The sequence below is a fragment of the Pantherophis guttatus genome, chromosome 2, assembly GCF_059756535.1.
Source record: "Pantherophis guttatus breed Tessera chromosome 2, ASM5975653v1, whole genome shotgun sequence".
Classification (NCBI taxonomy): Eukaryota; Metazoa; Chordata; class Lepidosauria; order Squamata; family Colubridae; genus Pantherophis; species Pantherophis guttatus.
Window position 1 is genome coordinate 207,700,369 of NC_142064.1, and position 17,951 is coordinate 207,718,319.

Sequence of the window (17,951 nt, forward strand, 5' to 3'; positions counted from 1 at the left end):
TATGCTGTAGTACCGCTTCCCTGGATATTTCTCCTCACCCTCCCCTCTTCTCCTTCATTCCCCCTTGCTCTTAAAACAACCTTCTCCCTCAGGTGCAGCATCTCTTCTACTGCTGAAGTTCAGATTACCAGCCTGATCAGCTTGTCTACCTGGAAGGGGCAACTGCCATCCTACCTATTTACTCAGGTGACAAAATGCTCCCCTCAGGCAGAAGTTTAGCATGGGATCCTGACTTGTAAATGGACCCTTCTTCCAAAGCACCCAAACCGGAGCATTTCCACAGCTCTCAGTTTGCATCTCAAGATCAGGATGGTTCCACCCAGAACTCCTAGGTCTCTTCGCTCCTCCTCTCCACCAAAGAGTTAAGTAAGCTTGCCTGGGCAGATTAAAATGAGCAAGGAGGCACCCGGTTCGGGTGGGGTGGGGAGATAACAGTCTCTCCTTGCTGTCAGTTACGCCGGAGTTTTCTTTGTTGCAGAGAGTGTATTTCTTGAAGGGTGGGAGGATTTTTTGCAATATTAAAAAGCAAGGCCCCATATCTTTCTCTCCCTACCTCCCACCCCCGTGTCATTCATTCGCTCTCACTCGGGGTATTCTTTCCTTCTTCATTTTTGCTTTCTACCTCTTTCTCCTTCCCTTCCTTTCCTTCCTCCAACGCCCCCTCCTCCCTCCCCCTCCCTCTCTCACCCCCATCACCATGCTTCCCTCCCCACCACCACGAGGCGCGAGGCACTCCCTTGCACTTCACAGAATAACTCCGTCAGAGAGAGAGAGAGAGAGAGAGAGAGAGAGAGAGAGAAAGACAAAGGACTCGCTTTATTTATTTATTTATTTATTTATTTATTTATTTATTTATTTATTTATTTATTTATTTATTTATTTATCCCCTACCCCACCCACCCCCACCCCCCAACCGCCGCACGCTGCCTCTGGATTTTTTTTTTTTTTTAGGAAAGCCAGAATTCCCCTTTCCGAAGCAGGCAGCTGAGAAGGAGAAGGGCGAGTCGCGTATGTGCCCGAAACACGGGCGATTCCAATAATCCTAGCCTGGGTTTCGGATCCGGATCGCGTTGCTTGCAAAGTGGGCCGTGGATGGAAGACGTCGCGCCAGGACTGCTGGAACCGAACCTAAGCCGGCAGGAGGGGATGGGCGGAAGGAAGGCAGAGCCATTCTCTCTCGAGAGAGACGGTGGCCAACCCACCTAGCCGACCCCCAGAGCGCGCTCCTGGAATCCCGCGGCTCCCCGCGTCCGCCAAACCCAGCTGCAAGGGAGGGGCGGTACAGGTGGAAAAAGAGGGGGCGCGGCAGGGAGGGGAAGGGCTACGGGTCCGTGGCCCGCTTGAATGGCCGAGGAGGTGGGAAAGGGGCGGGGCTATGCAAATCGCTGGCAGTAGAAGCCAATTGACTGAATAGGCTTTTGGGTGCTCAATGCGAGAGAGGGGGATTTGTAAGCGTATGTGTGTAGAGGAGGAGGGTGGCGGTTTATTTCCCCCCTTTTTCTTTCTTGTTTTCTTTTCTTTTCTTTTTTTCTTCTTTGCCAAGTGGGCAGGAGTGTCCACGATCGTTATTTGTATTCTTTCTTCCTGCCTTGCCTTCCCCTCCTTCCCTACCACCACCACCACCCCCGCCGCCGCCGCCGCCCCCACTTTGCGCTCGTGCGCTCCTGGCGATCGGCCTGCAGCAAGCAAGAACTTCGAAGGGGCAAGGTAGCGAGTTCAGGCTGGGAGAAGAAGCGGCGAGCCGAGCCGAGTCGCGCGAGGGAAAAAAAAAAAAGAAAGAAAGAAAGAAAGAAAGAAAGTCAAGAACGCAGCTCGGGGAGCCTCGGAATCCCCACCCGATTCGGCCGCCTTTCTTTTTAACTTGCTCCGCCGCGAGCGCGCCTATGGATTGGGAGAAGAGAGCTGGGTTCAACTCCTGAATTCCTTCCCCCAAAGTCCCGAATCGCGGCACTTCGATCGGGGGTCACCGGAGGAGCGCTCGCCTTCCTTCTCGGGCGAAGGGAACGGGAAGGACGGCGGCGGTGGGACGTCGCTCCCAGGACAGCTGGTAAGAAATGCCCCCTTGGCGCCGATAAAGGGCTAGGTAGGGTCTCCTTTCTCTCTCCTCGGTTCTGGGTTGGCGGAGCTGGGAGCGAGCGGCTTGTGTTGGATCGGCGGCGGCGGCGGCGGGGTTCGCTCCGCTTGCAGGCGGAATAAAGGTACGTCTGTGCCCGTGGAGAGGATTAAGCGCGTAAGCAGATTTCTCTTCCCCGCTAATCGCCACCCCGCGCCTTCCAGCCTTCACCTTTGTCGCCGCACTTCCAAATGAACGAGTCCGGCTCCGTCGGGGGAACAGCTGGGCGGCTCTCCCAGGCTCCGCAAAGGTACAGGACCGGAGGGGAGGGGATGGGATGGGGGCGCGGAGCCGAGAAGGGCGGGGAAGCGGAGGGTCAGGGGACGTTGCTCGGCGCGGGCTCCGGCTTCCACTTTCGGAACTCCTTCCAACCTGGTCCCCGGACAGCTAAGGAGACGGTTGTCAAGCGGAAAGTGGAAGACCGACCGGTGGAGAGGAGGGGAGGGGAAAAAAAAAAACTATTTCTGATTGCAAACTTTCTGCGGCCTCTTCCCATCCGGGAAGCAGATAGTTTGGCCCTTGTCTTTACCTCCGTTGGGCCCGGAAAGTTGAGCAGAAATCCGAGAAAGTGGGGTGTAAAGGAAGAAGGGAGCCGAGACAGACATCTGGGCCGCTTTCACTCGAAACTGGGTTTTTTTTTTTGTTTTTTAAACTAAGGTGGGATTGGAATCTTTATTAATATCTCTCAGCGAAAGTCGGCCCTTTGATATCCCTGCCCCAGAAAAAATAGGGGGGGGGGGCTCATATAGCAAGCTCTCTCGCTCTCTCTCTCTCTCTCTCTCCTGTAAGAACGCGATCTATTCTGTATGTTTGGGTGGCTGCCAGTGCCTACGATTATTTGAAGGGAACTCGGGAGGGTTCAAGTCCCGGAGTTGAGAGAAGAGCAATAGAACAGGCGAAGGGGCTGAACGAAGGAAGAAGCCAGACGACTTGAGAAAAGTATCACCTTTCCAGACCCAAAAAGTATCGAGATTCGGCGCCGGACTGCATTGAAAACATACTTGGCGCGTGTACATGTGTGTTTCCGTGACTTCCGTGTAACCAAGCCGGCTGAAGTATTAACCTTCAAAGTTAAGTCTCCCGAGAGACCTTCCCCTGTTAGGTAGATAAACGCCGCCATGGGTTTAGAAACGTGGCGGCGTCGAGCCCCCATTTCCTCGCCGGTGAGCTGGCTGGTCGCTAGTGGTCCCTTCCAGAACAGGAATCTCGGCGCAGGTCTGAGATGCGGGGCGTTTACTCTGGACCTGCGGATCGCGGGTAGGAGGAGGAAGGGAACTGGATGGCAGTTCTGGGTCCTTGAACGCCGGGAAGTCAGGAAAGCAGGGCTAGGTCTGGGGCGATGGTGCGATCAGACTGAGGTTCCAGGGTTGGGCGAAGGCTTGAACTCTCGAGGCTTCGGGAGAAACGAGCCGGGTAGGATCAGACGGTCCGAGCGCGCCTATTCTCTCTCTCTCTCTCTTTCCCTCCCTGGCATTCTTGGGGCGCCGCGAGGGAGGGAAAGAGCGGACGCGCTCCGAGTTGGCTGGTGCGCTCTGCGAAGGTTAGAGACCCGTTTCAGTTCGCCTGCGAACGTGCCGCGGCGGTTTCTCGATTGCCGACGCCTCGGGGAACTCGAGCGAAGCTTGTGTTTCTCTTGGCCCGAGAGAATAGGCAGCTTTTCTTGCTCAAGAGGCCGGCGGTGCTGAGAGAGCCAAAGCCTCGCGCGTCCCCGCCACCCACCGAAGTGAAGGCTGGCGCTACACGGCTCTCGCTCCACTCCACCTTTCCCCGCCGCGGGGATTCTGGAGAAAGACCCCGGGCCGGCTGCTGAGCTCCGGAGCTGGGCAGGCCCGCCGCGCCCGCTGCTGGGCGAGTTGCTTTTCCTTCGCGCCGCCGGCTGTCACTCGACCCCGAGGGGAAAGCAACTGGTTTCCGCGGGGGGCGCGGAGAAGTGCGCCGAAGGAATTTGTGCTTCCGATGAACTGTACGGGGGGAAGAGACCCGCCAGAAACGCGTTTACCAGAAGCTTCGACAGTTCTCCTTAGTTCGTTTATGAACGAATTATATATTTGCGTGCATTAACGTATGAGAGAGAGAGAGAGAGAGAGAGAGAGAGAGAGAGAGAGAGAGAGAGAGAGAGAAGGAAGGAAGGAAAAAGAAAGAAAGAAAGAAAGAAGGAAAGAAAGAGAAAGAAAGAAAGAAGAAAGAAAGAAAGAAAGAAAGAAAGAAAGAAAGAAAGAAAGAAAGAAAGAAAGAAGAAAGAAAGAAAGAAAGAAAGAAAGAAAGAAAGAAAGAAAGAAAGAAAGAAAGAAAGAAAGAAAGAAAGAAAGAAAGAAAGAAAGAAAGAAAGAAAGAAAGAAAGAAAGAAAGAAGAGGGAGGGAGGGAGGGAGGGAGTCGACTTATTTGGCAATTAAATGAAATGCAGGTAGAGTCTGGCCAATGCCATTTTAAAAGGTTCCCAAATCCACACTCCAACAACTCAATTTTGGACAAGTTTCTGCACCTTTTCAGATGCCTTTTCTCTTCTTTTCCAAGCAAACCACCAAGTATTAATCTTTTTTTCTTCCTTCTCTTGAAAAGTCCACTTTCTTTCTTTTCTTTTTTTAATGTGTACTTTGGTTTAAAATAACATGCAAAACACTGTGTTGTAATTGGGATATTTGTGGATTCAAGTCTTAATTAATTCAACCAATAATACTGCAGACCTTTATAGACCATGAATGAAAATGTCCAACTATCATGGCAGGTGATTCCTTCCCTCCTCAGTCCCTGTTCCTGAGAACCCTCATTTCTCTCACTGCAGCATGAATGGCAGACAGTTTTTTTTTTTTTTTATGAATGAGGTTTCAATGGGGAAAAGGATGCATCTCCTGATCTCCATGCATGCATGGCAGGACATGGCTTTGAATAAAAATGGGCTTCCTTGTGCTTTCAGTCTTGTGCAGTCAACATTTGGGGAACTTTCACAGGAAACAGTTCAATTCATGTAACTCTTCAACTGGTCTGTTACAATGCCAGCATAAAGCTTGGTTAAGTTAAACTGTTCTGACAAATTCCTCTGGTGCTATGTATCACACGCAAGCAGTATTCACCTCTGGCACAAACAGGGGAAGAGAAATCCAAGTAGATCTCTTGTTTTCATTATTACACATGAACTGAAATTTTAAAAGAATACTCATTGTCTTAATATATAGTTAGTTTGAAGAACTTACCATGATCAGCATACTCAATGTGGAAGTCATTATGATTCACTCTGGGGGCCATTGGAATAATTGGAATCCCAAGGAAAAACTGGAAAAGCCAATAAAATTCTCTCTGCAGTTAGCAACAAAGGTGGCTGTGGAATGCACTTTCCTTCTCAGTGTGTTTCTACACATACTACAACTTTTGGAAATTGATTGCTATAGGGCAAAGAATTAAGTAAACTTATTTTGTATTTGCTACCAGGTGCAAATTATCATAGGACAGATAACATGCATAGTTATGAAAAGTGGGGCTTTGCAGTAGAGGGGGGGGAGGTTGGAATTCCCAAATAACTCTGCCATTCCTCTCTCTTTGCTGTGTTGTGATTTTCAATTAATTTTCCATAGTTATCCACCCAGCACTAAATATTCAATCTTCATTGTGCTGATATTTTCTCCACTTGGTTTTTCTGCAAACACATGGATTTCCCTCCTGCTGCTGATGCTTGCCTTTTATTTATGAAAGGGTGGCATTTTGGCTACATAAGGAGCCACATTCAAGGCATCCATACTGCCTTGCTTATTTATTAAACCAACTTAATACTTCTGCTTAAGCTGGTTAACAAAATAATAGAATTATCTTAAGGTAATACCCTCACAGGTAGGATATGAGAGAGAGAGAGAGAGAGAGAGAAACAGACAGACAGACAGACAGACAGGCAGACAGGCAGCTTCTTGTGATTCTATGTTTTTGTTGTGTTATTCTGTCTGTCTGTCTGTCTGTCTGTCTGTCTCTCTCTGTCTCTGTCTCTGTCTCTGTCTCTCTCTCTCTCTCTCTCTCTCTCTCTCTCTCTCTCTCATCCTACCTGTGAGGGTATTACCTTAAGATAATTCTATTATTTTTCTTGCTAACCTCAGGCAGCTTCTTGTGATTCTATATTTTTGTTGTGTTATTCTATGTCTGTGTCTATCTGTCTGTCTGTCTGAGGTTAGCAAGAAAAAAACCTTTCTTGATCTGTGGATGACAACCATTCCTATTTCAACAAGCCCCCTAAACCAGCTCTTCCAACTTTGGGCAAAGTGGTGGCAGACCCCTCTGGAGAAAACTGGATTGTCCATTCATTTTCCTCCCCTAGACATTTCCCTTTTATACTTATTGTGTTATTTTAAACTGATTTTAAAATAGGCTTTTTAAACAAAAGAGCCTATTTGGTGTAGGGCGAAGGCTAGAAACCAGCAGACTGAATTGTAGCCTAGCCTTGGACACACAACCAGCTGTGTGATTTTTAGGCCAATCATTTTGTCTCACACCCTTGGGGAAGAAGTAATGGCAAGCCACTTCCAAAATCCATTGCTAGGAAAATTGCAAGGACTTGTGCAGGCAGTTGCCAAGAGTCAGCATTGACTTACCTACCCACCCACCTACCCATAGTCACATTGGAGTTGGTCAGCCTATAGGCTTAATAAGTAATTGCCCTTTTCTTTGTCTGTTCGCATCATCTCCTCTACCCAGAAGCAAAAGTTTACCTTCAGAGGAGTCTAGGGAGCCCCATGAGACCACCAAGCCCCCCAGCTCTGCCCATTAATATCTTGCTGCTTCCGCTCCACCAAGAATGTCTGCCTAAGGTGCTTGCCCTATTATACCTAATGGCCCCAGGAAAACACTGGAAATAAAAAGGAGATCTGTGCTCCTCTACTTCCCCCGCCTCTCCAAAATAGAGAAATGATTATATGAAATCCCTACCGATAATTGGTGAAATGGAATGAATGCTCTGGGCATTTTCTGCCTTTCTAATCACTTCTAGGAGGCACAAGAGAGCACAGGAATGTAGCTAATAGTGAGACACTGCTGTAAAACAGACCTGAGATTTCATGAGGCTTTAATATGGCAATGTTAGGAGACCCGTGACTAGATCGGAAGCTGTAATGATTTTACTAGTATCGTTGCCCATTAGTGGCATCCATATATTAACAGAGTTGTTAATAATTTTCTCGCATATTCCTTCTCCTCTTTCTTTCTACCATTCTCTAAAGATGATCCCTGTTCTTTCTCTGAAGGCCTGGTGGTAAACTGAGTGTGATCAGAAACCCCCTCTGTTTCTGAAGTGAATTAACTGAAGTGAATTAACAGAGCCATCAGGACGCTTCCCCAATTTTCTTTAGTTCCCCAAATGTTCACCTTACTTATGGTTCAATTGATCTCCTTATTTATGTGAGATGAAGGGTGGTTTAGCTCTAACATATGCAAAAGGTCTCTAAGTAAGGCACATGGGCTCACCTAATGCATAGTGACATATGAGTCAGTTCAGTCTATTTCCACCAGCAAAGTGCATAAAACTTTAGAATCAGGGAACGCTGCTGAAACAGCTTCTCTTCATTTACGCATGCATAGATTTTTTTTTTGGCATTTATCTCACAACTTTCAGCTACTTCTATTGCTCTTCTCCTCCTTCTTTCTTTCATTCTTATCCTTCTCCCCGCCCTACCCTTTCCCTTTGTTTGCCATCTCACTTGCTGTCACTGGCACGCTCATCACCATCCAAATGCAACAGCGTTATCTGCCAGAGCTATTTTCTAAGGTTGGCAGGGTTTTGATTCAACTGCAGTTGAAATGTAGCAATTATTTCACAAGTTGAATTCAGATTTTAGACATTCTGATTCCAAAAAAATCCCAAAGTGAGTGCTGAGTGAGGAATCTGCAAAAAAGGAAGTGCAAATGTGCGCTGAAAGAAAGGGAAATAATACAAATATTTACCTAGAGCAAAGGAAATTGCTATGATATATTGCCCCGGGGAAACTTTTAACTCCTCCAATTGTGGTATATTGCCCACAGCTGAAGAAAGCTCTGTCCTCCATTGGCCCATCCATTATTCTGAATGTCCTTAAAGCCAGGTTGGATTTGTTTGACTGATTCCAAGGATTTTCCTGTGAAATCCCTGAAGTTTGTTTCTGTCATTAACTCCTATTTCCGTGCACCTCACCGGTTAACCAGAGCATCGGTCACCAACTGGTGGTCCGTGGAACACTGGTGGTCCATGAGAAAATTTTGGTGGTCCACAGAAAAATTATTAGCATTTTTTGTATTGCACTAAATCAGGGGTCCTCAAAATACAGCCTCTGGGCTGGATACATGCAATGAATATTTGTGTTGCTGCAGAGTCTCCCCCTTTGAGGTCTTTTTGTGTAGGTCGGAAGGGGGGCAGAAATTCTGACTTGGGGTCTGCTTCAGCCTCCTGGTGCAGGGTTTTGGGTGAAGGCTGGAGGGAAGCGCCACTGGTGGCAAAGAGCTGGAGGGCCTTGTTCCAGTGGGACTGTATCATGGCCTGGAACTGCTGACCAACTCAGCCTGCTAAGCCTCCAGGTGCTGGTACCTGGCCTTGGACTCCCGCAGGTCTTCCCTCTGCTTGGAAAGTCTCTATGGAAAGCCTCGTAGTCCTCAGTGAGGTGCTTCTGCTGAGCCTCCTTCTTGGTCAGATCCAATTTGAACTGAGCCAGCTGTTTTACCAACTCTTTCTTGTGGTGGCTGCTTAGCTCCAACAACTGCTTCCTGTTGGGGCCCTAAGGAACTTGGGCGAGGAGGTGAGGAGTGGCTGGCAGGGGAGGGGCAAGTAGAGGCAGGTGAGGCGCCCCTCGACACGAGTGACATTGAGTTGGCCATGCCCACCCAGTCACATGACCACCTAGCCACACCCACCCAGCTGGTCATTAGGCAGATCATATTAGTGGTCCGTGGGATTTTAAATTATGAATTTAGTGGTCCCTGAGGTCCGAAAGGTTGGTGACCCCTGAACCAGAGGGAGAAGTATTGAGAACATGCTCCCTTTGTTCTGATCTCTGTCCCAAGCAGAATGTGAGCTGTGCTTGGCTTGCTTCGCCTTTGTGCTTTGTGTGTATGTGTGTGCATTTCACTGCAAATTGTTCTGGATCAGCCTAAAAAAATATCTTTCTAGAAACTCACTGAAGTGCTAATAATGTGCATGTTATACATTAGTTTTGAGGTTTTTCAGATACCCTTGTTGGAGAAGAGCACTAAATACCTAAACAGATTTTGCCTGTTCACATGTAGACATACTGTTTGAATCATTCTTAACATGGTTTATAACTGTATCCAGATGCGCGTTTAGCACAATAGAAATAAAACAAAAAAGGAGTTTAAGAATGTAGAAGTTACCATATTTCTGAGTTTCAAGCCCTTGTAATCCATGCAAAAAAACATTCTTAGAATATGGGTGGCACCAAATGGCCTGTTTTCTTTGCTGGAACAAGAAGAAAAGAAGGAAAAGCCAGAGGTCTCCGGAGGCAAGGCAGGCTCAGCTGGATAGAACAATGTTCTGCCTTCTATTAGCAGAAGGAAAATTCAGCTGTGCTGCAAAAGAAAAAACGAGAGAAAAAGATGGCAAAGGCAGCAGACAGGGCTTCTTGGGTCCATATTTTAAGAACATCTTTAGGTAATGCCTTCTGATTGTATTACATGGCAAGGAGAGTCTGGATCCTATGTAATCATAACATGCTGAAGGGATTTGCGTACCTGATTTTGTGTTTTACTTGCCAATTTCTTTGGATAAAGTTTAAGTCCTCAGAGCAAGTGTCATCCAAATATACTAAAAACCAATTACCATAGATGCATTGAGAACTTTATTTATTTGTTTATTTATAACATTTATTTGCTGCCCATCTTGTATCCCACAACTCTGGGCGACTTTTATCATACCCCTCCGAGGAAGGTGACTTGCACCCAATGCCTTTCTGCTTTCTAGAAGAAATTGCTTTTCCAGAATATTCAGTGAAAGGGTCCCATCGTATACTAGTATTAGGACCATCGTTCTGGGAAGTCATTTTTCTGTAGCACTTTGATACAATTCCAGATGCCGAAATTGCATGCAGGAATACATTCAGTCATATTTCTGCTTTTTAAACCTCCACCAACTGCAACCACAGAAAACAGACAACTATAGTGTAATTCGTTATCCAGTTGTCGAATGGATGCTTAAACCTGTACAGTATTCTAAAAAGGCAGCTCTTCTGGGAAAGAAGGCCAGGAAGCCAGTTCCGATCCAGAGGGACTGGGTAAAAGGCAAACATATTTTTTTTTTAAAAAAAAAATGAGAAAATGTTTATCTTCAGGAAATGATGACCTGTTCATATGAGGAAATGTATGTTTGTCGTCATCATTGAAGTTGGGAAATTTATGTGTAACTTATACCCAACAAAGGGAATACTGTAAGTTACACATAACAAAAAGTCCCATTTGAATTCTGGGTAGTTACTTTCACTGCCCACCCTACCCCCTCAGCTCCGGCATTCTAGCCAGGCCAAGCTGTCAGATCCCCTCTAACTCAGTTAGCCTGGTACATACAAACTCTCTCTTTTCCTCCTCCTCCTTTTAAAGAAAACACATTTGGTCTTTTTTTTTGGTCTTTCAAATAATTAAGTCCAGATTTCTCCTGCCTGGCAGAAAATGGAGACAGTAACCGTGCAAGGGTTCCTTCCCCCTGGTTCACTGCTCTTCTTTGCTCTGTTGGAAAGCGATGGAGGTAGGCACAAGGGAGGAATGAGCAGCCCCACTCTGCCTCTGTCTCCGAGGGGAAGGGCTGCTCCCACGAGAGCCCCTAGTGGGTGGGCTGCTGGCTCTGACTCTTGCCGCCGCCATGAGATAGGACTATAAGGACTCCTTTCATTCCTGCGAGGAGACAAGTTGATTACTGCCCCTCAATCAAAACCTGTTTACTTTACCAAATGAGAGCAGCATGTGAGTTTGTTAATTGCAGTTGGGCTCCGATGGCCTGGCTGAGATTCATTCCTCCAGTGAAAGGGAGCCCTTCTAATGTTCTAGCGGTAGAGACAGAGTGACCCCGGTTGCACTCATCGGGGTGAAAAGTCCCACCCCCCCAACTCAGAGTCCACGCTTGTGTTACAGAAGCAACTTTGCTCTGAAGTTACTGAGGGTGCTGGATTCATTCTTGGGGTTGCCTTTGTATCCAGGCACGAAAAATCATCTTGAATCATATGTACACCAACTTGCTCAGCCCTTGGATCTCTTTTCGTCTAAAGGAGGAGGCAGATCTATCTGCACTGAAAAGTATTGTATTCATGTTTCTTTTGAAGACTAGGAATATTTACTGTATGGAAAGCTAAAAGGGATTTGGTCTAGAGGCCTTCTTAACATGAAGAGATTTAGTAGAAAACCCAGAGGGCAGCAAAGGATTACACTTCATCTAGGAAATGGTCCAAAATGTGTGTGTGTGTGTGTGTGTGTGTGTGTGTGTGTGTACACATTCAATACTAGGCAGTCTAATGCCAAAGAATACCCATATCACTCTAGAATGAGGTTAACATTCAAGATCCTTTGTAATTGACTTGCTTGTATAACATTTTCCCCTACGTGCCAAGATTATACTAATCTGGTTCATACATCACACGAAGAAGTGATTGCTTACCGTCTTGTGTGATCCCACCACTGTGATTCCTTCATTACCATAAGAATTGGAAAACCATGGTTAATGCAATGTGTCAATCAGGTGATCAGGATGATGGTTTGGGATTTTACTAAAAACATGAGAATTTATATGGTTATCTGCCCTTAGATTTGGAATGTGTCCACATAATTTTTTTTAAACTATTGAACATAGCATGAGTCTTGGAATCATATTCACCATAAAGAAAAATCACTTTGGTTCAGTATTTTCTCAGAGCCCTCAAAAGATATAAAGTTCCAGGTGTCATCATGGCATTAATGTAGACTATTGGGGAGGAGGTTATATCAGACACCATTTGCACTGAGATGCTCTTGTGCAAATTATAATACTAATTCGATTTATTTATTTATTGGACATATCCAACAAATCTTCCTCCTCCGATTTTCTCCACAACAACCCCATGAAATGGGTTTGGCTGAGAGAGAGTGACTGGCCCAAAGTCAGCCAGCTGGTCTTCATGGCCAAAGCAGGATTTGAATTCCTGGTCTCTCATTTTGTAGCCTGGTGCCTTAACCACTAGACCAAATTCTAAACCACTGATGGACCATCCCACACCAGAATGGGACAAACTCACCACAGTCAACTCAGCACAAGCAACTCACCACAGTCAACTCGCCATGGCTAACTCGCCACTGTGAGACAACTCACAATTCAATTTAATTATTTAAAATAATTTAAAAAATAATTTTAATTTTTGACATTCACATTTCATTTTGTCCCTCCTTTGGCATCCTTTCTTTAATAATTCTATTCCACTATTTGTTTGATATTAGGGTAACTCTTGTCCTGTGGTGACTTGTCCTGCAACGAGTTCGCCATGGTGCATTGGCTGTGGTGAGTTGTCATAGACCCATCCCACACAGCATCAGTTTCTTTGCCATAGCATCTTCTTTCCTGTTCCAAAAGTTGAATTTCTCATCCTTAATCTTTTGATAAGAAAACAGAGATTAACTCCCAGGGTCTGTGTAGCTGGAGGATAACCTTCTGAATGGTTTAGCTGACAGGTTAGTAGGACATTTTATTCCTTCAGTTGCCAAAAACTTGGGGAATTTAACATTCTTTGTCTTTTCTTTTCTCTTTCCTCTGCTAAAGTGGCTAAGACATCTGCTTGGATTTTGGATCCCCAGTTCTCTGCACCATGCCCCTAGTTGGTTTTTTGCTCTGGGCCATCCTTCTCATTGTGGGCTGGTGGCCCTCATACTCCAAGGATTACCTCTTCGCTACTCCAAGGGTGCAGCTCACTTTCAAAGGTAAGAACCCAGTTTCTGAATTAAAACAGCATTAACAGTTTGATGGTAAACTTGTTTTGGGTTTTACTTTCTGGCAATCGGTGGGTTATCAAAAGTTCTCTATCTGGAACATAGGCTGGAGACAGAGCAAGATCCAGACTTGAAACTTTCAATGGCTAGTTTATCCAAATGGTTACTCTTGTTTCCAAGGAAGCTGCTTGAAGCAAATCCTTTCCTTAGGACTCTAGCCATGATTATAAACAATGCTTTTCTAGAACAGGTTCCGAGAAGCCCCTGGGCTAGCAGCCTGCATCAATCAAGCACATGGCACATTGCACTTCACTGCCTCTCTCCATCTGGAGAGAACTAGCCTTGCAGCTTGTGGCTTTTCCTTAGATCTTTGAAAGAGTCAAGCACCATGGCTGGCAGTGCAGGCAGCAGATTGACAGCTCAGTGAACCCAAGCTGCTGAATGCACTGAAGAGTTGGCAGCCACTCATATACCGAAATCCCTAGGAAGGGACTGTGCTACGATGAATGGGCCCTCTGCCTGTTGCTGAGAAGGAGACAGGTGTTGGGACGCCCTGTCTGTAAATGTTCAGGGTTAGCTGGTGTGAAGCAATGATTGCCTGCGAAGGATGCTGAGCTGAGTTGACAAATGGAGCTCCAAGGGTAGGAAGCTGACATGGCAGCCTCAGCATGTGACTCCCCACTAGGAACAGATGGTTGTACCTTATGTGTCATTTCCTCTTAACTTCCCTTCCTTTTTCAGGCCGCAGGGAGGCAGACTAGTGTACTTATTATGACTGATGTATATTTAGACTGCCCCTTCTGGGTTCACCAGAAGGGGATCATGAAGAACCCACCTTTCAATATTCCCATTAAATATTCTCATAACGCATATTATGTTGAACATGAGAGCAGCAGGTGTGTTGTACAGTTCCTTAGGGAACACCTTTAGGGGAACAGCCTCTGATGTTTTATGGGTCATAACCAAAGGCAATCAATAGGTTAACCATCAACTCTTGATCGTAAAACTATAAGGGGGTAGGAAGTTGTTTTTTCACAGTGCCTAGCTTGCTTACCTGTGAACACTCTGAATTCTTGAAAGCCCAGTAGAAATGTTGATTGTTTCTGCTGCTCTTCTTTCTCTAAACAAACAACTTTTCAGAATCTGTAGTGATAATGTATGAACATGGAAGATTTGTTCTTCCTACATATCTCTTTAAATCAACTAGATAAAAAAGAGCAAACATCGTAATTTTTTTCCACATTAAAAGAGGGAATTTTGGCTGGGCCACCTTACCTCAGACAGAGGTGAGTGAACTGTGAAAAGTTGACGCAGCTCATCTTCTATTGCATCCACTCATCCTAATTTCAGATCTAATTGATTAAATAATAAATATCAACATGGTATGAATTAACTGCCATGCTAGTCTGTTGAGATGCTAGTGAGATTGAAGGGCCCAGAGTATAAAAATACTATTAAATGGATGCATTACAACATTGGAGACACCTGTAGATAATCTGAGATTCTGTTTCTGACTTCTCTGATTAATGTTATTTGGTTTCGATAGTGTTTGAATTTATCCAGATTTAATTTTCTCATATGGGTCTGGTGTCAAGCCTATACATTTTATGTGAATATAGGCTGTTTCCGTGCTTGGAAATATGACTTGAGAAACTTACCGGTATGTCATTTGTTACTTGCTCAAAGTTTCAAAACACACAGAAGGTACTTGGCAAATTGAGTTACATGCCACGGTGGCCTATTCTAACCTACCAAAGCCTACGTTTTGTGGACAAGGTGGTCCCCCGCACCTGCATTTATTTTTTGGATGCTATGGTCTAGCAGATTTCCCCAAATATACAAGAAATCTAGGCTAAGAACTGCAATTAAGAATGTATGGTTTACAGAGCTGTGTCTTCCAAAAGAAGGGAAAGGGTGGGCAGAGAAGTACAAGAGGTCCATCCAAGAGAGGTCTACGTCTCCAGTATCAGCTGCCTGAAGTTATTGCTTATGCTCAGTAAAGATAGGACAGCTCTTGTCTTATTTTAAATTATTATTATAACTCTGCTTTGCCCAGAGCTGTGTTCTCTGTGTGTTCATCTCTTTTACAAAGAAGGATTTAGTTCTGGAGAGCAATATGACCTTTTCTTTGCAGCATGAAAGGAAGAACAAGGATAGATGGAAACATGATCCATTCTGCTTTTACGTTGTGTGTGTGTGTGTGTGTGTGTGTGTGTGTTTAATTGAAATCCTCCTTTTGGCTTGTTAAAGATTTCTGTACCCCGTGGAAGGGAGAAGTTCAAACTGAGGACTTTGAAAAATAGTGTCTTTGAGGTCTTTTATAAAGGGGTTGGTTTCCTGTTGTTAATCTACATTTTTTTTAAAGTGGAAAAGCATTACCTTTGCCAGGGAATTGAGTTTTTTTTTTTCACTGGATCACCTGACCCAGGGTTTTGCAGCTTTGATAAAAACTGCAAGAATAAATCATAAGACTTGGCAATCGAGCTGAAGGCTGCTGGGAAAGAATGGCCAAGACATCTGAAGGGATGGAAGAACTTGGGTAGCAAGAGGTTGAGTAAGAGACGGAGAGAGATGTGAAGTTGCAGGAAATGAGAAAAGAAGCTGGGCTGATTGTTAAAAGCATACAGTTTAGATAAGCTGGGACTCTGGAGAACAATCTGAAAACAACTCAAAGGCACTAAGCCAAGGATTAGGAGAACAACATGAATGAAATAAGAGCTCTGGAGAGGAAAGAGGTGTTTTTTTATGGGATTATTGAGAAACGTCTAGGAGGAAGAGTGGCCTCTTCTGCAAAAGATGGTGAAAGTAGATGGTGAATTGAGGAGATTTGGAGGTGCATTCTTCCTGGGAAAGATCTGATCTAATCTGATGGTTACATCCAAGACCATTAATTTTATTTCCATAGCTCTCTGTGTGTAACTGGAACAGAGGGGCAATAATGATGCAGAAAGCACTGTGGAAAGAAAACCAAAGAGGAGAATGGGAATATTTATGATTAGTAATATGCTCGTTCAACGTTCTTCTTTACTGACTATTCTTCCAGCGATTCCTGCGTTTGCTTCAGATGCCATTCTCAGCTGCATGATATTGCTGCGTTATTGGCACCATACACTATATGGTCAGCCACACAAGCCTTAATGCAATTGTTCCTTAGCCTGCCTGCATGCCCAGGGACAGTGGGATTAGAGCTGAAAGATAAGCATTATCATGCAAAGTATGTAGCAGAAAACATGCTTTGGACATGCTTTCACAGATCCATTGGAAGCTTTTTTTTTTTCTGAATCATCTCTAATTTCTCAAAGCCAGAGCTAATTTACACCACAGCTTTGTAGTATGACAGATGCTTTTTAATAAGCCCATTCTAAATCTGCCCACTAAGGCAGGCTAATGGTCTCATGGCTCATCTAAGTGTAGATTAGCCTTTAGCACTAAATCAAAAATGAATCCAAGGCATAGATAAAGAAGTAATCCCTAAGTGAGTAGGCAGAGATTTCTGTGTCTGCTTCCTCCATTTTTTTAGCAATATATTCCCTCAACAATGTGCTCCTATTTTCACTCCCTTTTCTCCCTTTTTATGGATGCTGCTATTATCAGTGGTGACTATGACTGTATATATTTCAAACAGCAGACCAAGAACAGCAGACCACTAATCTGTTAATAAGGCTTTATTGATTCATGGGGTTGTCACCTCCTATACGTCTTCATTCTTCTTCTTTTCACAATTCACAAGTACAAATTCAACATGGGGGTTCATGGTCCCTTTTGCAAAACAGTTCCATGGGTGACTCTGCAATGAGAGAGATACATGGTGAAAAGTGTGCCATGTACATTGCAACCCAAACTCTACTCTTTTGTGCAACCTTGCACTGCAACAGTGAAAGGCCTTCTTGGCAATCCTGTTTGGTTCTATCTCTGATCAATTTCAAAGAGAGCTTGGGGTGCCTTTTCTGTGGTGTACATTATAAAAACAATTCTAAATTTAAGAAATACGCAATCTGTTGGTACCACAAAGTGTTTTGAAATGTGTAGTTATGTTAAAGCAGGGGTGTAAAACTCAGGGCCCATGGGCCAGATCCGGCCCACGGGGTGCTTAGATCTGGCCCGCAGAGCTGCCCTGAAATAGCGAAGGACCAGCCTGCGGTGCTTCTGCCAGTGAAAACCGAGCTCTGGAGGGCCACATGTGGCCTTTCCAGCTCTGTTTTCGCTGGCAGAGGGCTACAGGAGGATTCCCTCCCCCCAGGCCACCACAGGTGGTCCTGACACAAGTGATGTTGAGCTGGCCATGCCCATCCTGGCCATGCCACCCCCCTCCCCCCCTGAGGTCAAACACAACCCTGATGCAGCCCTCAGTGCAATCGAGTTTGACACCCCTGTGTTAAAGGAATTTTGAACGCATTTAATTGGTTTGAATTAGGCTTTGGCAAGGTCTATATTTGATCTGGGCATTTGGGGATAAGAAAACTTTGGTATCAAGGAGAATATATAATCCAATTCAACTAGCCTAGTTAAAATTTTATATACACTTTTCAATTGTCCGATTGCCGGAAAGACCAGTAAACTGATTTTGGAGATCAAAAATGAACCTTATTTTATTACCCTACTCATCTTGAAAAAGATCTTAGGATGAAGCTTTCTGCCCAATTTTCAAATTTTTGAAAATTGAAAATTTTGAATTACAAATTTTTGTAATGCCACTCCAATACTCCTATTGTCTGAGCTAGACTGGTTTACCTTAATGCAGACTCATCTCGGCAGTTAATAGCCTATTTTGCCAAGGAAGGACCATCCCTTTAGCTCTGCCAATGCTTATCATGCAGTCTAATAATTTCTATGCTTCCATTTCCCAGCACTGCTGTAACAGCAGAGTGGTTAAAGATCTTTGTTTAACCAAGCTCTCTTTCTTTTTCCTGAGTCAATCATTTGTGCATCCGTATCTTTCTC

At 45.0% G+C, this 17,951-nt stretch overlaps 1 protein-coding gene across 6 annotated transcripts in view; it reads left to right on the plus strand.

Moving 5' to 3' along the window:
• The first annotated feature begins 949 nt into the window (after positions 1-949).
• The window catches only part of SEMA3F (semaphorin 3F), a 148,035-nt gene continuing 131,033 nt past the window's right edge, over positions 950-17,951 (plus strand). For 2 of the 6 annotated variants that reach the window (XM_034440790.3, XM_087887682.1), the window contains exons 1-2: positions 2,108-2,363; positions 12,844-13,001. In XM_034440790.3, the coding sequence (XP_034296681.1) occupies positions 12,890-13,001 (112 nt within the window). In that variant the 5' untranslated portion in view covers positions 2,108-2,363; positions 12,844-12,889. Of the gene's footprint in view, positions 1,286-1,386; positions 2,048-2,107; positions 2,364-3,263; positions 3,371-12,843; positions 13,002-17,951 lie in introns of those variants that run through there. The other 4 variants (XM_087887681.1, XM_034440782.3, XM_034440807.3 and 1 more) reach the window with 4 other exon arrangements.